General features: G+C 36.2%; 2 protein-coding genes and 1 non-coding gene across 3 annotated transcripts in view; 2 read left to right on the top strand and 1 right to left on the bottom strand.

Moving 5' to 3' along the window:
- The window catches only part of Cenpp (centromere protein P), a 227,122-nt gene that overhangs the window by 95,328 nt on the left and 105,902 nt on the right, over positions 1-25,892 (bottom strand). The gene's annotated exons all lie outside the window — the stretch shown is intronic.
- On the top strand, positions 286-24,915 carry Aspn (asporin). Its single transcript, XM_076837367.2, has 8 exons — positions 286-544; positions 7,460-7,738; positions 10,684-10,796; positions 14,558-14,771; positions 16,021-16,131; positions 20,152-20,245; positions 21,129-21,267; positions 23,669-24,915. The coding sequence occupies exons 2-8, from the start codon at positions 7,489-7,491 to the stop codon at positions 23,864-23,866; spliced, it is 1,119 nt and encodes a 372-aa protein (XP_076693482.1). The 5' UTR covers positions 286-544; positions 7,460-7,488; the 3' UTR covers positions 23,867-24,915.
- On the top strand, positions 4,515-4,618 carry LOC143383030 (U6 spliceosomal RNA). Its single transcript, XR_013089081.1, has one exon. It is a non-coding gene; the product is annotated as a U6 spliceosomal RNA (small nuclear RNA).

Genomic DNA, 25,892 nt, shown 5'->3' with positions numbered 1-25,892 from the left:
CACTGGAATTTGGGTTTACAATTCAGTAATGTTGGTGTTCTTTACTAAAATTGACAAATATCTTAATAGTTTATACAGGGTGAATGATTTTTGAAATTGCAGTTTATAAGTAATCACTCATTTAAGAATTTCATAAAGTGTTTTTTTCAAATCAGGTATTTGAGTGACTCTGACTGTAATTTCAATGGCCGGCTGCCATGCATTATTAAACTCTCTTTTTTTTCTTCCAGTAGACGTCTAGAGTTTAGCTAGAAGTTTTGGCTACGATACAAACAGTGATGGAAAACATATGAGCAGTAACAAGTTTTAATCTCGCTCCTCAGTACTAACATGGACTAATCTGTGGAAGCAGTTTATTCCAGTATCACCCAGGGTGCAGCCACACCAGGGTGCAGCTGTGTTAGTGAGTTTTTTTTTTTTTCTTTTAAATGTAACACATTCTCATATTTTCTTCTTAAACAGTGCCTGAGAACATTTACATTATAGATAAGTAGTGCAGGGTGGATAAATTCTACTTTCAAGACCACTACTCTCTTCTGACAAGGTATGTTTTCATGTCTATCTTACATGTGCCAGTATATAATTATTTTATAGTCAATACTGGGAGACATTAATGTTACTAATAAACATTTGTAAATAATTTGGTCAAGTTTAAAGCTTATTTTTATAGTTTCTTAAAAATCAGCATTTAAATACAAACCTAAATTTGTACTTAAAATTACTATAGTTTTATGCCTTTTGCATAATAAATTTATTTTAAATATAATCTCTTTTATAATAGCTAAGAGAAAACTTGTCAGTAAGCTTTATAATAAAAACCAACATGACTGATTTTAAAAATTACTTCAATAGACATATGTTCTTTTAGGAAAATAACATTACTTTAGTCATTGATGATAATGAAGTTTGGGGATAAAATAGCAAATATTTATTTCAAAGTGTAAAAATGACATTTTCTAATGTTTTTAAAATGTGTGAATTATTCAAATATCATTTTTACTTACACATTTGAATGTCCACATTTTCTTCGATATTTTAAATGTCTTTCTTATTTTTTATGCAATGAAATGGTACTGAACAGTAAATCCACATAATTTCAAAAAATACCAGCAATAGTTTAACTATTTCTATATTCCATATGAAAAATTAGGGACTGCTTTTAATAAAATCTATAGTTAGAATTTAATACATTCAAAGATTCCCTTTATCCTTTCCCAAATTTTTGATGAAATCTTAGATTTAAAATATTAGGCAATGTGTTCAATATTCTGCTCCCTGGTAATCTAAACAGCAGAGCATTCTTTCATGTTCATCTGTTCAGAGGTGTGGCAGCCAAGGAACAGTGGCCACATGCTTTAGGGACTGAGTCATAAAGAACCTGAAGGGTTTATATCTCCCTAAAAATAAAGCCTCCCCCCCCTTTTTCTTTTTTGTAATCCCACCAAGAATCATTGAGTTGTTAAAAAAGAAAAATAAATCACAAGTCCACACCCATGTAAAAGCATCTTCATGTTTTCTGTTTGCTTTTGGCATTCAGCAATACTGTGCCATAGTAGAAAGGAGAAGGATATGCAGTCTTCTATTACAACTAACCACTATATTTAAAAAGAATATTCCCATACCTGAGCTGAAGTTTGAAGCAAAATAGGCTAACTTTGCAAGTAAGGCATTGTAGTAAATGTCAGCAAAAGAAGAGGCAGGAAGGTGTTTTTTTTTTTTTTTTTTTTTTTTTTAATAGCAGCTAGGTTGCTAGAGATATTAAAAAATTTATGAAGGAAAAACTGATATAAAAGGAAAAGCAGTCAAAAGGTCTTTAATCAGAATGCTATTTATATTTCTAAAGTAAAATTAATTGTTTCCTGTGGAAAATGTTGTTTTAAAAGCATCAGTGTCCAAAACAAATGGTACTGTGCATAAATTTCCAAATGCATGCTTGGAGTTTTAACTTGTTAGCTTACAAGGCTGTCTTGATTATACCTGAATATGGTTTGGATTCTTTCTGTGAGCCATGTGGGGCATGTTATGTCATGTCACATTTATATACTAAAACCTATAACTGGTACCTGTGAACTGATAGGAATGTGGAAGCCAAGAAGGGAAACTGCAAAGTGGATCTATAAACATGGGATTTAAAAGCACGGTGACTTGTTTATTAAACACAGCGTCTCAGAGGAAATACCATTTCACTTAGACACATTTTCCATTCCAAATCTGGAGCGGTATAAAGGACACTGTCGCATTTCTCAGCTACATTTCTAGTTCTGTTATGAAGCCTTTTGAGGACCTGGTCAAAGTGTATTTTCCAGAGGAAAGTCTGTTTACTGTGCACAAATAATAAGATGAAAATCCACTGAGAGGCTGAACATGGTGGAAAGCGCAGAAGTGAGGAAAGAGGATGCTGCCTCAGCTCTGCCACCTCCCGGGAGTTTTGGACTCCCAAGCCTCAGCTTCTTTCTTTATAAAAAGAGGTCCCTGTAGGAATGTCTTAGAGGCCTCTCTCATGTCTAAATGGCTATGGTTTATTAGTAACTGCAGGAGCACTGGAATAATATTTTAAACAGTCTTCTGATTAAGAGAAACCTGAGTCCAAAATCCAAAGCTGTCCAGGAGTAGAACACACTGGCAAAACTGGTTAAAGTCAGGGAAATATTGAGTCTTCCTGAGAATAAGATATAAATATTTTTTAAAGTTTCAAAAATAGCACAGACTACATGATGCCAAAACTAATAAAACTCAGTTTGAGGCATATTAAGAAACTCAAAATTTTAAATAAAATTAAAAAGCATATCATTTTAAGTAAGACATGATATTCTCTATATTCTTCCTGAATGAGAAAGCACAGCTATCAAATATTCCCTCCTAGATATTCTACTATTTATCTATGGGTTAGCAACTGTGCAGCAGAACACGGGAAAGCCTAGGACCTACATTTGGGCCAATGGAGCCTCAGGCAGAGGCCCAACACATGAGGCAGAGAGTATAAAAAGTGAATTCCTCAAGGAATCAAGGCTGGCCTGACTTTTCTTTGCGAGCAACCAGGATAAGAGAACACAAAATTATTCTTATAGGGCCAAGAGAACATAGAGCTAGCACAGAGAAAATAATTTGCCAGGTGTTTTGGGTGTCAATATAACGAGTTTTCTAAAGCCATCAATGGGTAGCAGTGGATGATGATGCCTTGAGGTGGTGGCTTCCCTTTGAGTCCTTTCAGCGGAGATATTCAAGCACAGTGGTTCAGAATGTTCTGGAACCTTCACCACCAAGAGGGAACTTCAACTAGACGACAGGTCCTGCATCCACAGGCCTCCATCTGTCACCCGTGAAGAGCCCAGCTACCACATTACTCACACAATTGCAACATTCCCCCTTTACTTGCAGGCAGCAGTCTCAATTGCATGTTTTCACTTCATCTGTGATTTGAATAAAGGCTTTCATGAGATACACCAGTCTAAAAAAGAAGGCAGAGAATCGGAGGAACCCTGCCTGACACTCTGCTGACCCAGGATGGGCTGCTCGGCACAGTCGCAGCGGGATATGGAATAGCAGCAAGCCTGTCACTGTTGTGCTCCCCCTTTCTCGGCCCTGTGTAGCCAGCCTCTTATTATCCTTTCTACTCCAAATTCTGCTTCTCACCCCTTATCCTGCCCCTCAGCCTGAACCTCTGGCTGGCACTGAGGGAGCCTCTCCTGAGCTCATGGAGACTACAAGGCTGAAGGAATCTGGCAGACCAGCATGTGGCCTGCACAGGAGCAAGGCCAGCCCTTAACTCCTGCTGCCAGGCCACAAGGAAAACCAAGACATGTTCTTGGCATCTGCTCTGGAACTCCAACACATTTCTCTTATTATATGTTATATATATATTTTTCCAGTTCTGTAGTGTCCTTAGTTTTCTATTTCAGTTATATTATGTGTTAAAAGATATATTTTTTTCCTTGTGTAGACTGGGAATTTAAATCCTTATAGCTCAAAGTTTCTAGGAGAAAACATGTTGAAACAACCAACCAAATGAAAAATAAACAAATAACTTCATTAAAAATCCTCATTTCCTAAGTCAGGCGCAGTAGCACACCCTGTAATCCCAATGACTTGGGAGGCTGAGGCAAAAGGATTGCAATTCCAAGGCCAGCCTTAAGTGAGACCCTGTCTCAAAATGAAAAATAAAAATGGCTGGGGATAGAGTTTAGTGGTTAAGTGTCCTGGGATTCAATATCCAATGCCCCAAAGAAACAAAACCAAAACTTTATTTCTTACAAACCAGAAAATGAGGTTAGGAATCAAGAAATTATGAACTTCAAAACAATTTCCCAGTTAGGTGTTTTTGTTTGACTTTTGGGGGAAATAAATCAGAAGAGTATCCAGGAAATCCTTAACTGTACCACCTGTGATATCAGTCGCTGGAGACGGGGCAGGAAAAGGCAAAGGTACATAGATAAGATCAAAGCAAAGCCAACTTTGTTGGCAAATCAGTATTTTGAAAAATTTTAATGCAACATAATTTTAAAAATCATGCATGAGTGTTTGCTTCAGCAGCACATATACTAAAATTGGAACGATACAGAGATTAGCATGGCCCCTGTGCAAGGATGACACGCAAATTCATGAAGTGTTCCTGACTTTTTTGTAATAATAAAGACCCTATAATTTAAAAAAAAAAAAATCATGCATGAGAAAATAATGCTTCACTCACAATCTGACCACCCTTACTCTTACCAGTTATTGTGCACTATTTCAAAACTAGGTATTGTATGCTCTTTTTTCATATGCATGTATGTTTTCACAAATGTCCTCAGTTTTATTGATCTCAAACAGCAACTGAAAATTATGAGAGCAGAGAGACACCTAAGAATATCACTTTCAGAAAGCTAGAGACACACATTCCTATTCAAATGTTTGAGATCCCCACTCCAGAGCAAGTGTACATAGCCAACATTGTCTTTTACTAGTCTATTAGTTTAGGTGTTTTTAAATTTTCTATCAATGCACCTAACATTAAAGTATCAATCTTTTTTTTTTTTTTTTTGGTACCAGGGATTGGACACAGGAGCGCTTAACCATACCCCCAGCCCCTTTTATTTCTTATTTTGAGACAGGGTCTCACTATGTTGCTTAGGGCCTCACTAAATTGCTGAGACTGGCTTCTAACTTTCGATCCTCCTGCCTCAGCCTCCTGAGTCACTGGGATTATAGGCATGTGCAACTATGTCCAACTTCAAGGATTAACTTTAACAATCACATACTTTCTTCAGAGTAGTTGATTAGGAGTAGTGGTTGTGCTTTAATAAGGGAAATATGAAAGAGAATACAGAGAGGAGAGAGAAGTACTCCAGCCCACCCATTCAGCATCGTGACATAATTCCTAGGGCACAGTGTGTGTATAAGAAATGCCCAGTGAATAATTAATTCTAGCAACCTCAAACTAAGCCAGAGACAGGATTTCACATGACATTGAAAGTTTCTCATCACCATGGTCAAGAAGAGCTTTGAACCTGGAAGATGGAGCTAAAACTTAGCTATACTAAAGAATGCACTGGAATCAAGGACAAGTTTTGATTCAGCTAATGACCTAGAGTTGAATTTCCAGGGAATTGAGTATTTTGGAGGTCCAGGTGAAGCCAGGAACTAAACACTAAGGAGCCAGGAACTTCAAAAAAAGCTGAAGTCTAAAAAACATAATGGGTCAAAATTAGGCAGAGAGCTGAGAAACAGAGTCAGGAAAAAGTGATTCTGAAAATGAAGACCAGATGACCTTCCCTAGACCTTTGTCAGGATTTACCAGCAGGTGGGACCCACAGCATCAATGGCAACACTAAACTATAGAAAGTTTTTTGACTTTCTTAACTTTGCTGTAATCTCTTTCCTAGTATATTCAAGTGTAGATTATCACCGAGATTGCATACACACTTGGTCAGTGTGACACAGCTACCCAGTGGGCAAATGTTCACATCACCATTTAGATTTTTGGAGCATATAAAATAATTTTCAGGTTAATAACTCATAGTAGGATTTTCTAACCCTCTTCTGGTGATTAAAAAAGACACACCATGTGCAAATGTGTAGTTTAATTAAGCCAGGGAGTTAATTGCTTATTGAGTTCAGGGAAACCCAAGCCCATGCAGTGATATTAAAGCTGATTTCTGTGTTCTGGGAAATAGTAACAGCTGAGAGGACTCAGGGACTAGGGGAGGAGGTCTTCCTGAGGCAAGGCTAGCCCTGAATGAAGTCTCTCTTATTCATTCACTGTTGGCACTCAGGCGACTGAGGGCCAGAGGACTTTTAAATGACTTAGGCTGAGAAACAGTCTGTGGAGCCTCTGCTAGGGAGGCCAGTAAATGCCCGCCTGCAGGACTGGGTCTCATGAATGGGCTTCTCTGGGATACACTTATTTGGGATGATTTCATAATGTTTTTAATTTTATAGAAATTTCTAAGAATGTGCCAGTTTCACTGAAGTAGTTAAGAAACTACATGTAAACATCCCTGTGGAAATATCAGCTGGCACATGGCAATGAATCTACGCTCTGAGGGTTCTCATTAATATGTTCCAGTTTTGTGTGAGCTTTAAAAAAAAATCATAACTAAAACCAATGCAGCACCCACCAAAAAACAAAACTCAGTGGAAAAATGAATAAAAAAGAGTCTGGGAATCACTTGGATTGGATCAGGTATTAGACAATGGAACAGATTAGAAGTAAGAATATACCAATGACATTGTGGAAAAAGTGACCAAAGATGAGCGGAAGGTTGGAGAGAGTGAAGAGAAAATGGTTTAGGAAAATTTCCAGATGTTGTCTAAGGGACGCTGATGATGTTTCTTTGACAGGGTCATAGATATGTTTTTAAAAATATTCATTCATTTTCTAATTATATAAGCATTACTTATTGCTTATTATAAAAATTAAAGTGAAAGGGGGAGAAGACAAAAGTTGTTTGTGATTCTACTACCAGAGCTTATTTTTAATCAGGTATATGCATGTAGGTTTTTTTTTTCTCCTGCCTTTGCATTTATAAGTATAGTAGGTATGGAGTTTTTATAATTGCTTTTATAACCTCATTTTAAAATGTCTTTATAAACATCTCGTAGGTTCCAAAATATTTCATGGAATAAATAAACCCTATCCTATTTAATTTTATTGTTCTCACTATGTTAACCACTAGGATTGTCTTTTAATTTTTTATATTATAAATTATTCTGTGATGAACATCTTTTTTGAACTTAACTATTTCCTGAGATTAGATTCCAAAAAGCAGAATTTGTAAACAGCAAATAAAGATTTTTTTAAAGCTCCCAAAGCTTATTGCTAAGTTGCTTTCCAAAGAGTTTTTATAAATTTACCCTCATACTATCTACCAAAGCAGAAGAATGCCATTTTATTGTATTTTTGCCAGGACCCAGAAATGCATAGATGCAGAAGTTATGTCTGTTTAAATTCTAACTTACTTAATGCTCAATTTCTACTTAGTCCTAGATCAGTCTTGCACCTAAGAGAGCATGAAGGAATATGTGCTTCTATTGCTCTTGGCTGTGTGCTCTGCCAAACCCTTCTTTAGTCCTTCACACATGACACTGAAGAATATGATGCTGAAGGATATGGAAGATGCAGATGACGATGACGACGATGATGACAACTCTCTTTTTCCAACAAAAGAGCCAACACACCCCTTTTTCCCATTTGATTTGTTTCCAACATGTCCATTTGGATGCCAATGCTATTCCCGAGTTGTGCACTGTTCTGATCTAGGTAAGCGCCACAGATCCACTGTTTTGAAGAATAACGCTATTTTGATAAAATTAAAAGGATAGGAACGGTCATTGCTGAAATCTGAAAAATCATCCCACTGACTACACATTTTTTTTTTTAATTTAAATCTTTAGGTGGAAGTGGGATATGGCAGCACATGCCTGTCATCTCAGCTGCTTGAGAGGCTGAGGAAGGAGGACTGCGAGTTCCAGGCCAGCCTGAGCAACATAGGGAGAGCCTCTCTTTATAAGAAAAATAAGGAGCTTGGGGTTCAGTAGGGCATGTATGCTCAAGGGCCTAGGTTTGATCCCCAGCACCTCAAAACAAACAAATAAATAAATGTTTAGGTAGAGAGTACAATAAATTGCAAGGTACATCCACAGTTATTTTAAAGATCCAGAATAATAGAGAGAAATAACAGGGATCTTACAATACAGAACATTTCTTTCTTTTCCCAAATTAAAGCACTATTTCAATTTTCTTCACTGTGGTTCATATCATTGTATCAGCAAGTTGAGAATGTCCTTTCTAGAAAAATTCTATGATCACAAAGTAAGATGCTTGCCCAGAACAATAAAACAGGTTATACAGAATGTGAAATCTGCAATCTAGATGTTTTATTTTATTTATTTTATTTATTTTTTTTTGGTGCCAGGGATTGAACCTGGGGCACTCAACCACTGAAGCCACATCCCTAGTCCTTTTTATTTTATGTTTTGAGACAGGGTCTTGCTAATTTGCTTAGGGCCTCACTAAGTTGCTGAGGCTGGCATTGAAATTGTCATCTTCCTGCCTTAGCCTCCCAAGTCGTTGGGATTATAGACATGGGCCACCATGCTGGTTTATAATCTAGATGTTTTAAAGATAATATTCTATTCATTTTGAATGTTTTGGGTCTAGAACTGCCTAGAAAAGAAGTGATTGAACTAAATTCTCTCTCAAATTTTCTAATTCTCTATTGGGTATCTTTTTTAACACTTCTAATGAAGAAGCACTCAAGAGCATACTCATCTTGCTCAGAGAGAGGATGTGATCAGAAAGGACATAAAGAGTTGTACTCAGCTACTTCCTAAAGAGGGGATACAGAGACCCGCCCCACAGAGAAGGCCAAGGTTTGGCCACAGCTCCCACAGAAGCCGATGGTCCACTAGGGCCTCTTCCTGAGTCCTCTTTGCAGATGATACACACAGCTCACCTCCCTCATGACTGTGAAAGGGTCTTGATAAATTGTCACTTTTCCTCCCTCAGGAAATAAACACTTTCCAGAGCTTCAATTCCATCAGGGCCATGATGGGAGCAGGTTTGGCAAAAATCTGTTATCAGGAGGATACTTTCAGCAAAACCTCCCTCTTCCCACAAGACTTCCTATCACTTTCTAAAACCAAAATGATCTCTTATAACAAAACTGACTCTGCCTTGCTAATTCATCAAGTTATCCCCTTTCCTCTTTCTATCTATGGTGAAAGTTCTTAAGAGTTGCTAATTTTAAAAAACATCTTTATTTTTACTTGTTCATTTTTTTATGTGGTGCTAAGCTCGAACCCAGAGCCTCCCGCATGTGAGACAAGTGCTCTACCACTGAGTTACAAGCCCAGTCCAAGAGTTGCTCATTTTAAAGTATGGAGGGGGAAAACACATAGGCCTACAAAGCAGAAGGTAGATATTCAAAATATTTGGATATTCAATTCAGATTGGGGCTGTCATACATAATTGCTTTTTAGGGTAAAGGCAGAGTTTTTTTCTTTGTTTTTGTTTTAAGTCAAAAGTGTAAATATTTACAACTCACTTTAAAATTTATAAAAAGATGAACTGAGGGACAATAAGTTCAGTATAATAAAATGCTGATGGTACAAAGTAGATAAATAAAATGTGGATTTTCACTATAAAATTCTTACATCTATTAAAACCTTTCATAATCAAATATTGGGAAAAAAAAACCCCAACGAGGCCTTAGGCTCATCAATCATTTTGTTGCATGGAATGTCCAATAATAAGCAGGAGATAGGCACCTTCAGTCCAAAGACTAAAGGTTGGCCATCTATAGAAAGCAAAGAAACTAAGGAAGAACTGCATTACAAACAGTTTCTGAGTTTTTCTCATTTTTCTCAACCCAAGAAGAGGGAAAAAAGTTTAAGTCTATTAATCATTTAATTAGTATTTGCCTATCTACACAAAGAGGAAGCATGCAGCTGTACCTTATTCTAAGATGATAAAGACAGCTATCATTGCACCTGCAAAGAGGAACAACAACTAAAAGGTAGACCTGTGTACTTCTGGCACAAAAGTGAAAAAGAGAAGTGAATCAAATACCTTTGCTCCTGAACTAATGTTATGCATGATGATATAAGTAAAGGTAAATATCACACTTAGTTGCTAATGAAGAGTTATGTAGGAATAAATAAGAATTAGTTTAATAATTTATGACTAAAAGAGTTGATTACAGAAAATGGGTGGTGAAATTTATGATTATGTACATGACAATAATCTATTTTCTAAGCACTACTTTCTATATTTTGAGCCTTCCTAAAAATGAAAAAGACCTACATGCTTCAATTTCTCACTATCCCAGCCAAAAATCTAGACGAAAGCTAGTCTTCATAAGCTACGCCTCAGCTGCCTGCTAGTCCATCTTACACCCAATTATTTCACATTGAAGCCTGCCAGACCCAAGATAAAAACCCTGTGCAGATAAATGAGCCATGTGAAATGGCTCTGAGTATTAAAACAAAAACAAAAAAACCTATGTTTTTGTCATATTACAACTACTGAGTCCTGGTACTTAATGATATCCATGCATTTTAAAAAATGTACATCTCTATGATATCAGCAATCGATCTAGTCTTCAGCATGACTAATAAATAATATAACCATATACTTCTACCATTTAGAGATCTTGTCTTTGGTACGATTTTCTAGTAGTTGTAACACATTTGCTTATTTCTCAGGTTTAACCTCAGTCCCAAACAACATTCCATTTGATACTCGAATGGTCGACCTTCAAAACAATAAAATTAAGGAAATCAAAGAAAATGACTTTAAAGGTCTCACTTCACTTTATGTAAGTACTTGCTAATATTTTCAAATATTTTAAGTGAAAATCTCTATCATTAACAAAATAATTATATTGTATAAGTGTAAACATGTTTTTTAGGTGAATATGACAAAATTTCTGTATTCAGAAAAGTTATAGTCAACAAGAAATTATAGATTTAAGCCAATTAATGATTTAATTCAACTGATGTTTACTGAATAATAGCCAGGTAAAAGGTAGTGAGCTGAGAGTTGATGGTCCTTAAATGTGTTTCTAATCCATTCAGGTAACAATAATGACTATATATTAAAATGAACAAGAACACAATTATTTACAACGACCACAGCCTAGAGCATAAGCAATCTTTACCCAAACCTGTTGACTCCAGACACCACAAATTTCTAATATCAGCACATAGTACATATCTAAGTGACTAACACTCAAACCTTGTATCGATCATGAGCAGCAAGGTAACGCTCCTGTTGGCGCCTGGGTTGGCCTCCTGCAGAAGGGTCACTCTGATGGGTACCCACTGCTTTCACTACTCCTTTCCCTTTTGAATTATGCAAATAGCTCAGATATGGAAAGTCACCATTCCAAAATACAGCTTCAATGTATGTATTTTTTAAAAAGCAAGTGGAAAACTTTTTTTTTTTTTTTTTTAGAACTGAGGCCTCACTTAAATATTAAGACAATCAGCAACAGCACAAAAGATTCCACCAAAGATCCACTCAGCCCACCCCACTAACTTCAGACCACAGAAACTTTTGAATAATAGAAAGACCATTTTTCTAGCATCAGAAGTTGGAAATAAAAATTGTATGTGTGTGTGTGCGCACACTTATTTATATATTTATGTAAAAATAAAAGCAAGAATAGCTTATGGGGCTGGGGCTGTAGCTCAGTGGTAGAGCGCTTGCCTTGTATTTGTGAGGTACTGAATTCGATCCTCAGTACCACCTAAAAAATTAATTAATAAAGATATTGTGTAAAAAAAAATAAAAAAGAACAGCTTATGACTGCTTCCACTACTTCAGCCCACATTCAGCTTAGACAACCACAAGAATACTAATGACATATTTAATACCAGAGCTATGTGAGTTTTCAATTTGTCATATCATTATTTTGTTGCATTTTTAGGAGTCTTCCAGGTATTTATTCCACATGTACTCCTGTTATTCATTGGGAAATGATAATCTAAAATGTGTCAGGAACATTCTTAGGTCTCTTTAGCATTTTCTTAATCAACTTCTATATGGCAATTTTGTTTAAGGGTGAACATTCTGGAGTCAGTAGAGCTGAGCCCAAATCTGTGCTCTAACGGGGAAATGGCCTCACCTTCCTCAGCTGTAAGAGAATGTAATAATAGCATGAATTTCACAAAGTGGTTATAAAGTTAAATCAGCAAATACATGTAAGGTGCTTAGCAATGGTAGGGTCCCCACCCCCATCTTTTAGCCAATGTTACTACTAGGCCAACATGAGTAGTCTGACCCAACATACTCATGTAAAGCTGTTTTGTTTTGTTTTATGAGATGGGGTCTTGCTCTGTTGCCCAAGCTGGCTTTAAACTCCTGGGCTCAAATGATCCTCTCACCTCATCTTCTCAAGTAGTTAGGACTACAGGCTACACGACTGCACCAGGATGTAAAGTACTTTTAAAAGTACATGTTTTATACTTGAGTTATAGGTATATTGCACACTTAAAGATAATAAAAATATTTTAGACAGTTTACAAATCTTTTACGTTTTAGTTGCTTGTTTAGCATTGTGACTCTCACACAAAGGGTGACATATCTAGAGAGTGAATGTGATCTATGACATTCAGGCCTCCCAGCTCACTTCTTGCTGTTATTAAAGACACATCACCATGACTTCTTGTTGTTTTACTTCTGCACAATACACTTTTCTTCTGTCCTTATACATAATCACACTGCTTATTAATGATAACTTTAAGGCTCCACAACAGCCAGTTCCTCGTGTGAAAACCAACATTGGCAGTACACTGATCTAGAGTCACTCTGCCAGCCTATCATGCTGGGTTAGCATTTGACAACGCTGCATAAAACTTCCATTTGAGCTTTATCACTCATCCTTCCTTTTACAAAGCTCCAGCAACTCCATGTCTTCACCATAGGAAAAAAAACAAGCAAACAGACAAAAGCTCATGTACTGGTCTGAATCTCACTGAGGCACACACCAGCTCGGGGGAGGGCAGCTCTGACCCTTACTTGCAGGATGATCACAGACATGTTCTGCATTACTCAAAGGAGAGCAACTCTTTCTGCTAAACTTAAACCTTATGGGGTCAAGTGAGGTTCACAAACCATCTTTGTGATGCACCAACTTGCTAAACTCCCCACCTCAAAAAACTAAAGGAAAAGAACACTCTCCTAGCTGGCCTCACATACTCATAAAGGTGCATATCTTGACAGTTGGCAGTAAGATGCAATCTCCCCTCTTCTCCTAGGCTTAACCTTTCCAAGTGCAACCTTTTAACAGTAGTGGTATGTCTAGAAGGTGAGAAAAGAGATGCAAAGGGCTGAGTGAAATGGTGAGCATGATGGTAAAGGGTGTTTACTGGGCAACCTAAGTGCATATATTTCTGCTATGAAAAACGACGATGTGAGTAGTACCAGTCAGGCCTGTTCAATCAGTCTGGAAACAAAAAGAAGACTGCTTTAGAATGGAATTGTGATCAAAATCCCTGAAAGGAATTATCCTCAACTTATTTCTTGAGAAAATCAAAGGGTCTACAATAAGAGGGACAAAAAGGTTCTGAAGATTCTAAGCAATCTGCCAGCATCCTTGGCACACACTGAAAACTATATCTTTACAGCTGGCAAAGAAAATGACTAAGCTATGTCATTTTGTAATAAAAATTGTTATCAAGAGGCTGGGACTATAGCTTAGTGGCAGAGCGCTTGCCTTGCAAGTGTAAGGCACTGGGTTCAATCCTCAGCACCACATAAAGAATAAATAAAAAAAGATATTGTGTCCATCTACAACTAAAAGAACACTAAGGAAAAAAAGAAAGAAAAGAAAATGGTTATCAGAAGACCAATATGTCCCAGTTTGCCCAGGATTTTCCCAGGTTGGGTTCTGAAATTCCTACATGCCAATTTGATGGTTCTAGCACACCAAGGTAGCTGGTCACAAAAAGGACTTGGCCACAAAGAGCACAGTCACCCTGGTATTAAGCTCTTTACTCTCTGGGGTTAGATTCACCTCAAGGATGCTGCCTTGTAGCCCTGAGAAATATCCATATAATTGAGACAGGGGTGCGCCATTTCTCAGGATCCACTGCTACCTCAAGGTCTGAAAATATGCCAGAATACTGAGGGAATTTTGTAGGAGGGGTTTTCCTTACAGGTCTCTGCTCTGGGAGAAATGGTAAACATTAGCACACATGAAAAAAGTGAGGCTTTCAAGGTCGATTAAATCATGCAAAAGTATTTTGTAGAGTAAACAGATATCATTTAAGATAAAAATAATATTGTTGGTCACTTCTACAAAGGGTTGGGTAGAGGTTGAAGCCTCAACCATGACTGTATCACCTACTCAAAGATAAAAAAGATAAGTGTGTATCAAAAGGCATAATGTTAATCAATAAAGCTTTGCATTGTTCCTACTCCGTAGTAAACAATGTTTTTAAAGCCTGGATTGGACCAGGAAAATTTTTACATAGTTGTTCAAGTACATAAATGACCTAAATCATATTGATTTTAAAGATGAATCATTATTGAATATCAGTAAATCAAATCCACTTTCTTACTATGCTTATCTAGGCTCTGATTCTGAACAACAACAAGTTAACAAAGATTCACCCAAAAACCTTTCTAACCACAAAAAAGCTGCGAAGGCTGTATTTATCCCACAATCAACTAAGTGAAATACCACTTAATCTTCCCAAGTCACTAGCAGAGCTCAGAATTCATGATAATAAAGTTAAGAAAATACAAAAGGACACCTTCAAAGGAATGAGTGCTTTACACGTGTTGGGTAAGTTATTCCAATAAATGGGCCATCTTGAAATCATCATTAACATGCAAATACTGAAATTTATTGTCATTATTTTAGTATTTCTAAGATAAACTGTTCATAAACCAATGAGAATATGAAATAAAGCTTAGGGTGGCATCTCAGGCCTTGCAGTCCTAGCAAACTCAAGAGTCTGGGAAAACAGCAAGACCCCAATTCTAATTAAATAAAAAAGAAACAAAAGTTTCTTGGGAGTTGATGTACCACTGGGTTTTCTAACAGTTTCTAATAATTAAGAAAATATGGCTTTTGTAGTACATAATCTCTTTCTCAAGAATCTCCTTTGAAATTCCTAGTGTGGGCTCTGTTTTATGAACTGGACCCTAAGTAATAAAATCTACGCTATTCTTATTTAATATAAACGTGATATTTTTAATTTATCACATAAACTACTAAAATATAATGTACAAAGCTAATTCATGTATCATTTGAAATATAAACCTTTTTGTTATCTGTGTTAGGAGTATTGATCTAAGCAATTTTTGTTGTGTTTTAAACTCCAGTATATTTTACTTGTAACACCCATCAAATAACCATGCCATTCCTCTGCAATATCCATTCAAAATTCCTAACCAAGATTCTCATTCATTTATTCACTAATTTAACCAAGTACCTGCACTGACCAAACAGCCTCTTATTAGCAATTTCTTGAAGTTATCTTTCTGCTAATCACATAATTTCTAATTAACTTGTGATTAAAAACAGTTTGGAAGACAAAACAGAAAACACAAATGCTGGGGCTGAGGTTGTAGGTTAGTGGCAGAGCACTTGCCTAGCATGTGTGAGGCACTGGGTTCGATTCTCAGCACCGCATATAAATAAATGAATAAAACAAAGGTTCATCAACATCTAAAAAAATAAAATGGGAATTAAAAAAAAAAAAAGAAAACACAAATGCTTCCAATTACATGAAGAATGATCTTTTTTTTTCTGAAGCAATATTATTACAACAAAACTTTTATCATGCTTACTATTGGAGGAGAATGATAATGTAATTTATTAATTTAAAGCAAAAAAGTGATCCTATTATATATTCCAGTTTACAAAGTACAAAGGAAACTTTCCTGAAACCAACTGAAATGAGAGTAAATCAATAGGAATGATGAAATCCACACTTCTTAAAATATTCTTGGAGTGTGTCTCTCTCTGCATTGTGAATTTCGTTTGCATAACAAACTATGTGTGCTAAATCATGTCATTTCCTCCACAGAAATGAGTGCAAACCCTCTCGATAATAATGGGATAGAGCCAGGGGCATTTGAAGGGGTGACAGTATTCCATATCAGAATTGCTGAAGCAAAACTAACCTCAATTCCTAAAGGTATGTATTTGCTTTAAGACAATATTTTTAAAATTGTCCTCTTTTAATGACCATTAAATGTAGTATTGTAAACTGAACAGTATACATTGTCAAAACTACACTACAATTAGAAATCCTTGTATCAATGTATCTGGCCAGAGTAGTATGAATTTAACTTTGTTTCACATACACATAGGGAGCCTTATATAGTGATTATTTTTTTGACAATATTAAACTGCAATATTTTCCCCAGTAAAAATAAATATTAAGAAGCAATGAACTTTTTATTTTCCTTCTCTTTTTTGACATTTATTCACCTATGTCTGACATCAGAGGCAGAAAATTCTATAGAGAAAAAGTACAGATAGTTGGCCAGACCGTACCCCCAGCTGAGCTGCCACACTTGAGGTAAAGTCCTTGAGGCCTTATGGAGGTGCCTGGCTCTGGTGAGAGTGGATGTACACTGGTTCTCCAACAGCTCCCTTCTAGGAGTGCTATGAAGAGAAATGCACTAACAGAGAATGGTTTCGGGAAAGTGTCTGGCCTAGAAGACTTCCTCTCCTAGCAACAAACTTACCTGAAGGAACCCTGCACTCTTGATGCTAGCTTTAAGAGAATTAGAAACTGGCATTTCAATGTCTCCTTAGCTTTGTTAGATGACCAGTTTTCTACAATGTCATCTCCATGCTCCCTGATGACTAGCTGGACAGAATTACCTTTATGGGAACTCATACTCAAAATTTTGCTTTCCTTGACCCAGAAAAGGGCTCTGTGCTTTGACGATTATCTAGGTCAGAAATAACCCATGTGAGTAATAATATGTTTTTCACTCTCAAACACATCTCTCAGTATCCACTAGTAAAAGCAGCAACTTTATCGTAACCCCTCTCTACTACCAACCTGATCCAGAGATAAACAAAACAAATATAAACAGAGAACTTGAGATACAGTGAACTTATTATTAATAACAATTATTAGTAATTATTATAATAACAATAATTAGTAATTGTTATTATCAATCAACTAATCTTTCACCTAGGTTTCACTTAGGTGAAAGACAATTTTTCTATCAGAAAAAAAAAAAAAAAAAACAGTTAAATCCAGACTATACCAATAAAAACCACTTTCATTTAGCCTTAAAGGAGGTGGCTGTTTTTTTACAAGAAATCTAAAATGTTAACCTTAAGCTTTTCAGTTTTAAAATACCTATGCAATAGGTAAAATATATAAAAATCCTTTTTTATGATGGAAGCTGACAGGGAAAAAAAGGAAAGTCAGGACAAGGAAGGGAATGAAGGCAGAGGGAGGTAAGAGGAGGCAAGACTGAAGGGCAGGAGGAAGGAGCTGCTGTGCCAGGCTGTGGCACTTGGCAAGGTGCCCTGGTTGTTCACAGATCTGACACACGTAACCAGGCAGGGCCACTTGTACATTCACACTGGGGGGCTTTCTTATACTGTAAAACACCCCAGTTATAATTCTCAAATTTCAAACTGCATCTCAGGGTTAACTTCTCATGAAATTCTCAACAGTCTCTGAAAGCTTAAGGAATGTTAGAAAATTAAACTGCAATCTCTCAACCTACATAACTACTCCTTCAAGGTCTGACATTCAGAAACCAGTTAAACTATATTCTGCTTTTGTAGTTTATTCACTAAAATGTGATGGCTGACTTTCTGCATATCATAATTCCATCCATACTATCCCTTGTGACAGGATGAAGTGATAGACCTCTCAGGAGTCCCTACTAGGAAGAGTTAATAGGAGAGTCTTCCTTCTTATTCACTTGGGAAATTCTGCATAATTGCATTGCTTACAATGTGTGTAGGCGGTGTGGTGGCAGTGGTTGTAGCACCTGTGTGGGAACAGGGTGGGAACAGACATTCCTGTAGAAGCCTATTCAGGCTTCCCTGTCCACATTCACTGAGCTTCTGCCAGATTCACACCTCTGCTCACACCTGTTTTAGAGGCTGTGTTCCACTTTTCTCTGTGGTCACTCACCTTCCTCAAATTCTTCAAACCCTCTTTCAAAGATTTTGCTTTTCTCAGACATCCTACAATCTACTCTAGAAGAGTTGGCACATTACACCATCCATTTTTCAGTGAGAACACAAGGTCTTTGAGCACAGAACATTTATCTTACATACTGGAAGGAACATATAGTCATCCCATAAAATATAATTAAACTCAGTTATTTAGAATTCAAGGAATTAGAAACAATCTAAATTTAGAAGAATTATTTTCTTGCTCTCTACTAACTTTGAAAGTTCAAAATAAATCCTGAAATAAAAATTAATTAAGCCACGAAGACTACTGATATATATATAAAATCCCTTTTTTGGTAGTAGAGAGGGGTTATGATAAAGTTGCCGCTTTTACTAATAGATACCGAAAGATAGCTGTTTCAGAGTGAAAAACATATTATTATGTTTTATATAATGTTATATATATATATATATATATATATTGTTTTATATATATATATGTATTTAGTTATATATGTGTGTGTGTGTGTATGGACATTTCAATGACTTTCATCAGTCTTCATCGTTAATGTAGGAAGGAAATGTTTCAGCAAAAGTTGAAGGAAAAAAAAAAAGCTATTCCCATCTACCTACCTAGAACCTTTGGTTGACAAATAATTTATTATATAGAAAACAAAACAAGGCTTGACTGAATTTCTGGCCAGTCTCTTTTGTTCAAGCTTCATCCAGCCTTGTCAGGATATACCTGACGTGTTCAGGAGAAAGAACATTCACGGGGTGTCTGCCATGTGGTGGCACAGCAGACACACTTCCTAATTTATAAAGAAAAAAAATAATGCAATGAATTGTCTCAGAGTAAATATTTGTATAATTATGTTTAAAAAAAAAAACCTGGGCTGGGGTTGTGGCTCAGTGGTAGAGCACTTGCCTAGCATGTGCAAGATGCTTGATTGAATTCTCAGCACCACATGTAAATAAACAAATAAACAAAGGTCCATCGACAACTAAAAAAATATTTTAAAAAACTTAATTGGTCACTTTCTTTGTACTACTTCATTACTTGAGAGAATTAATCCCTTCAGCTACTTTTTGTATTAAAACTGTAGGACAAGTAATTTAATAATTGATAAGGGAATTTATTTAGAGAGCAATTCCAACTTACAAGTCCATGAAGAATGATAAAATTAAAAAGTCACAGTGGTGTATACCTGCAATCCAGCTACTTAGGAAGCTGAGGTGGGAGGATGCTGGGCTCTGGAGTTTGTGGCCAGCCTGACAGCAAGGAGAAACCCCAACCCAACCCCAAGCAAAGAAAGAAAACAGAAAGTCACCATTTTACAATTCCTCCTATGAATGAATAAATGCCAAAACCATCCATTGAAAGGTGATCTCCCTGACTCTGCATCTTTGGATCTGAGGGCCAGGTCATAAGAAACAAGGGGTTAGGATTCTGATAAATAACATCTGGAAGCTGTAGACAATTTATAAAAAGAATGTCTCAAGTCAATATTTGAAATCAACAGAATAGGAAGAAAAAGGAAGGAGTATATTATAGGAGATCTTAAAAGACATAAAACAAACCAATTGTAAAATGATATATTTGAGACACCTGGGATGGAGGGTGACCATTAGATGACAGTAAAGAATTGTTAATTTTATCAGATGTGTTATCAACGAGGTTAAAAGAAAGACAAGCTTTTCAGTTCAACATTAAGTGAAGTGTTCGTAGGTGAAATTACACTGTATGAGAATTGAGTTTAAATACTATAGCAATCAAAGAAGTGACTAAACAAATAAAAAACAATTAGATAAATCAGTAAATAAATGGGGGTAAATATAACAAGATCAGAAAAAATGGAAATAACTGTTGAAGCTGGACAACAGCAGGATAATTAATAATAATAGTTTCCATTTTTGTGTATAGATGAAATTTTCCATGATAAAAAAAATTTAAAGTAAGTACTTAAACAATTGCCTGAATCCATAATCTGATACTTGACAAGTAAATAGTTGGGGCTGGTCTTACTTAATCTAACAAACATCTTTCTCTTTTTATTAGACCTACCATCTACTTTATTGGAACTCCATTTAGATTATAATAAAATTGCAACTGTGGAACTCGAGGATTTTAAACGATACAAAGAACTGCAAAGGTAAAAGTTTCCAAAATCTTAACTTACAAATGGTAGACCCTACGACTAAGATAGTAATGAAGCTTCTTGGAGAACATGTACAGGGGGGCTAGGGATATAGCTCATTTGGGAAAGTGCTTGCTTTGCTTGCACAATGCCCTGGGCTCGATCCCCAGCACACGCGCGCGCACACACACACACACACACACACACTCACAAAAGCCAACAGGTATGTAAAAATTTGGAATGTGATAGACATCTTTATCCAGTTTGAAGACAAAAATTGGTGTCAAAATACTTTATATACAACCAGAGATAAGAAAATTGTGCTGTATATATGTATTAAGAATTGTAATGCATTTAGCTGTCACTTATTTATTTTAAATAAAAGAGAGAGTGAGAGAATGTGTACAGGGAAACTAGTTGAGATCATTGCTATTGCTACTGAAAAGTGTGAAGGGAATACTAGAAAGAAACATTGTTTTTACTGTCTATACTAATATCAGAGGTAAAGCAGTGGAAAGAAGACAAAGGAACTCTGCGAATTTTCCATTTGCTAGATTTAGCACAGATAATTTTCTAAAAGTGGGAGGAAATAGTTGTTCCATACTGAAATAGGTTAGTAAATAAGGCCAAAAAACACTTTTCTGTGATCATATAAAAAAAAAGGTTTGGGCTGGGGATGTGGCTCAAGCGGTAGTGCGCTCGCCTGGCATGCATGCGGCCCGGGTTCAATCCTCAGCACCACATACAAATAAAGATGTTGTGTCCGCCGAAAACTAAAAAATAAATATTTAAAAAAAAATAGGTCAGACTTATATTCTAACTAGTATTGTGGTATTTTCAGCGAACTCTATCAAACCTAGCCATCTGCATGAGTTAATGCATTTCATATCATTTTTAGGCTGGGCCTAGGAAACAACAGAATCACAGAAATTGAAAATGGAAGTTTTGCTAACATACCACGTGTGAGAGAAATACACTTGGAAAACAATAAACTAAAAAAGATCCCTTCAGGATTACAGGAGTTGAAATACCTCCAGGTAAAACATTCTACTTGTGTTTGGCAGTCATGAGCTCTTTAATTTTTATAAAACACTCAAGCAAAAACCAAGCAAGTAGCACAGGTAACTCAGACACAAGTACTCTCCAGGTTGCATGAGGTGTTCTACCAGGTTGGACTACAAAGCTGTCACCTGAGAAGATCAGGTCCCATAACCACTTTCAGTTTCTCCTACTGATACTGCTAAGGTCATTGTTGCAAAGCTGCGGATCCAGCTAACTTCAAGTTTCTGAAGTTTCTGAGGTAGGACAGCTAAGGACACCAAGAAGGATACTATATGCTTTTGTTCTTGAAACATTTCACAAGGCACAGCAAGAGGATTAGGATCCAGGTATTTTCACCATCAATGTGGTATTAGATTAGAAGTAGATATGCTTTTTTAAATATTCAAACCCAAATATATAATTGACTGAAAGTCACTCTTTGGAGTATCGAGAGTTCACTTTGGGGTGGAGATGAGCTCAGTGGTAGTGTGTTTGCCTAGAATAAAAGGTCCTGATTTGATTTTCAGTGCCACTAAAAAAAATTCACATTTTATCACTTGTTGCTTTTCATTATTAGAAAGCATTCCTTTCTCATTGAGCAGCTCTTAATTTGCTGGCAATTGTCACAGAAAGTGAAGAAAATATTTTGCACATAATTCTAGGACTTTCACAATCTCAATGGTTTTTCTCTACGGCCTCAGATTAAGAATCCCTACTTAATATTATTTCACTTTAATCCATTTTTCTCATGTGCAAAGCCTTTCTCTTCTAAGAAGAAAAAGACCCTGAGAACAACAATGAGAACAAAATGGGGCATTGAGCACTCAACTTCTTCTAGATTTTGTTCTGATCCCTCTTTAAACAAGTTTTGCTTCTGTATTCCTTGGAAACACATCCATCTAAGGATGTGCTATGTGCAGGTGTGGATCTTGGGGCAATACCTGCCCTGATGTTTCTGAAAGCTGCAGCTGTACAACGGCTAGCAGTGACCACAATCTGGCTACCTCAAGCCAGTCCTCCTTGATCTCACATCTGCTATTCTGTGCCACTCAGATCCCAACTTCTTGTCTCTCTCATATCTACCTGCACTCCTACTAGATTTTTTTTTTTTTTTTTTTTTTTTGGTACTGGGGACTGAACCCAGGGGCACTTAACCACTGAACCACATCCTCACTCCTTTTTATATTTTATTTTTGAGACAGGGTCTCACTAAGTTGCTTAGGTCCTTGCTAAATTGATGAGACTGGCTTTGAACTCATATCCTCCTGCTTCAGCCCCCAAGCTATTGGGATCAAAGGCTTGTGCCATCATGCCTGGCTTATTAGCATTTTTTAAATGAACAAAATTGTGGCACAAACAGAGAATACATGTCACATGTTACAATTCAATGAACATCCACAAAGTAAACACATCCCACACACAGCCTGTTGTTAATCACAGTGAGGTCAGAGCTGTGATAAAGGATGTTGACCTCTGACACTGAGCAGCAGGGGACATGCAGAGGGATCACACAAAGCCTCTGTCACAAAATCTTAATATTAATATAGGACAGAGGAGAGTTAAATGCCAAAGAAATATTTTATCAATGCCTGGAGTTTTCATAATCACAGATCCATCTTAAATAAAAGCAAAATTTAGGGGTAACAAGAGTCAAAGCCAATAACCCAGCTTTGCCAGCAAGAGGCTCCTACTTTTTAATATGCCAAAACGCTATCAGGCAAGCAGTTTGCTTTTACTTCCCAAATCTAAATAAAAGCCTGAAGAAGAAACAGAAAAGCAGTTAATGGGATGAAAGTTCATCGTTCTTTATGAGTAATAATTTAAAAAAACACATATGTGGCTTATAAAATTGTGATTTGTCCACTGCTGCAAAATAAAGATTCAACTACTAATATAGTATTACAAATATGTATTTAAGATGTTGACAGACACATCTTTCTATAAAACAAATTACAGCTTCTTTCCACAATAGAAAATGCCAGCCAGTGTTTCTTCATGTTCATGTTGTGAGTTGAATTCCTAGATCACTGAATTTCATTCCTTTGCTCATTTCTAATACTTTCAAAACAAATTAATGTAAATATGGCACTGAAAAAACTATTTACACACATCAGGGGTGGGAGGAGCTAGGGGACCCAGCTGATCAGGCAGTATGCTCTGAGCCGTGGCACCAATGGGCACCAGTTTTATGCCATACAGGCCCTCTCCCAAATATGAACTTGGAGTTGTTAAAACAGTATTTAACATGCATAAATAAGTGTATCTCTTTTAAGTGAAAATACATTCAAGTCAATGAAAAATAAACTGCTGAATAATGTCATAAATGCTGACTATAAACAGATCTTCTTTGTACATTTACTGTGTATTTTAATCCATTCTTTTTTCCTACTACAACAGATAATCTTCCTTCATTCTAATTCAATTACAAAAGTGGGAGTGAATGACTTCTGTCCAACAATGCCAAAGATGAAGAAATCTTTATACAGTGCAATAAGTTTATTCCACAATCCAGTAAAGTACTGGGAAATACAACCTGCAACATTTCGTTGTGTTTTGAGCAGAATGAGTGTTCAGCTTGGAAACTTCAGAAAGTAATTACTAATGTATGCTGGATATTAAATTCAAAAATTCTTACATTTGGAATACTTGAACTCTATTAATAATGGTGGTATTATACACATACACAAAAATCTATCTCATATGGTAAGTGACAAAAAATTTCAACAGAATTTTGCCAAACTTTTGATACATAAGGATTAACAGAAATAAGCATGTATTGCAGTTTCATTTTGCATACAAATGATTTTACATAAATTTCTTGCTTGAACATTCCTTTCTAAGTAACCAAAAAAAAATAGACATTCAATATTTAACCTTCAGTTATCAAGTGCATTTCAAAAACAACCGTACTGTAAATGGAATGCTTGACTTAGCAACATTTGTGCTTTTTCATTTGTTTTCAGAAACACAAAACTGACAGCTATATAAAGAGTACACTATACTATTCTTATTCTTTATTAACTTGGGTAGTACTGTAATATTTCTAGTCATGTTCAAGTATGGTTTGATATAACCACATTGAAATCCTCATGTGTTAGAGCATGTTTTTTATTTTTAAAACTAACTTCTTATAATAAAACTTCTAGTAAGTATTCATTACCAATCAACAGATGCTATTCGTAAAAGCTGGTTTTTTGACTGTAGCACATTATTTTCTTTTTTTTAATTATTACCTGACTATAAAATCTCTGTAAAAATGCATCATGAGTGTTTATATAAAATCTGTAACTCACATTTTTTATTCAGTTATTATAAGCTTTTAATAACATGTCAATTGTTAGGTTATATAACATTGTCACCTTAACTGTAAGGAATATTTTTAGGATGTCCCTTGGAAAGACCTTGTTTAGAAGACTCTGAACACTGTCAATTCTACACTAATTTGACTCTTCAAATACATAGTAGACTGGACAACTCTGAGAAGCACACGTGGTCTAATGGAATAGGCAAAGAATAAAAAAAACTGAAGACTCTGTACAAAAGTTAAGAATACTTTGATTTTTTTTTAAATTGGCATTCAGCATAAGTTAAGTGAAATTAGAAAGTAAGAAAAACATCATTAAAAATATTGGTTCAAAATAAAATATTTGTGCTCTGGTCTAATTCCTTTTCCACCCAGGAACACAGTTCTTTTCAGAAAAATCGAATTTATGGATAACATTTTTAGAGCAGCATTAATTTTCCCTCCTTCCCTCCCTCCCTCTCTGTGGAACTGAGCTACATCTCTAGTTCCTTTTATTTTTTATTTTGAGAGAGGTTCTCATTAAATTGAAGGCTGGCCTTGAACTTATAATCCTCTTGCCTCAGCTTCCTGAGTCCCTGGGATTACAGGTGTGTGCCACCATGCCCAGCTAATGTTTATTCTCAGTAACAGTACTAAAAAAAATCATGTAAGTCTTGCACTATTAAAGACAATTGCACCTTTATGTTAAACTACCTCAAAAACTAGATTTAATTTATTATTTTTTGTAGGGGAGAAAATAACATACAAAAGGGGTAGAGGGCTGAAATCAAGGTTAAGAATGGGAATATAAAATCTCCTATCTTTTGTGGTACTAGGGTTGGAACCCAGGGTTTAGTGCATATTAGGCAAGCACTCTAGCTCTGAGCTACACACTAAGGTCTCATTCTTGACAGCAGTTGGTCAATTTTGGCACTATTGAGATTTTGGGCCAGATGGCTCTACACTTAGAATAAATTTCTGCAGTTCTCTGGTCTCTACCACCAGATGCTAGCAACACCTGCATCTTCTGTCCATTTCTGTTGTGATAATCAACAATTTCTCCAGATTTTGCCAAACGTTCCTGAGGAGGACAGGAGATGGAACAAAATCTCAATTGATTGAGAACAGTTACTTTAACAGGAAATTTACTTAATTTTTTTTTCAGGTTGTTCCAGTGATCAATCTTGCCCCCTCCTTTTCTTTCCCACCCCTCTGCCCTATCTAGAGTTCGTCTATTCCTCCCAATCCCTACCCCACTATGAATCAGCCTCCTTATATCAGAGAAAACATTAGGCATTTGGCTTTTGGGGATTGGCTAACTTCACTTAGCATTATCTT

This window comes from Callospermophilus lateralis, chromosome 17 (assembly GCF_048772815.1).
Source record: "Callospermophilus lateralis isolate mCalLat2 chromosome 17, mCalLat2.hap1, whole genome shotgun sequence".
In the NCBI taxonomy this organism is placed as follows: domain Eukaryota; kingdom Metazoa; phylum Chordata; class Mammalia; order Rodentia; family Sciuridae; genus Callospermophilus; species Callospermophilus lateralis.
Note: the sequence above shows the minus strand (reverse complement) of the source record. Positions and strands in the feature narration are given on the sequence as shown.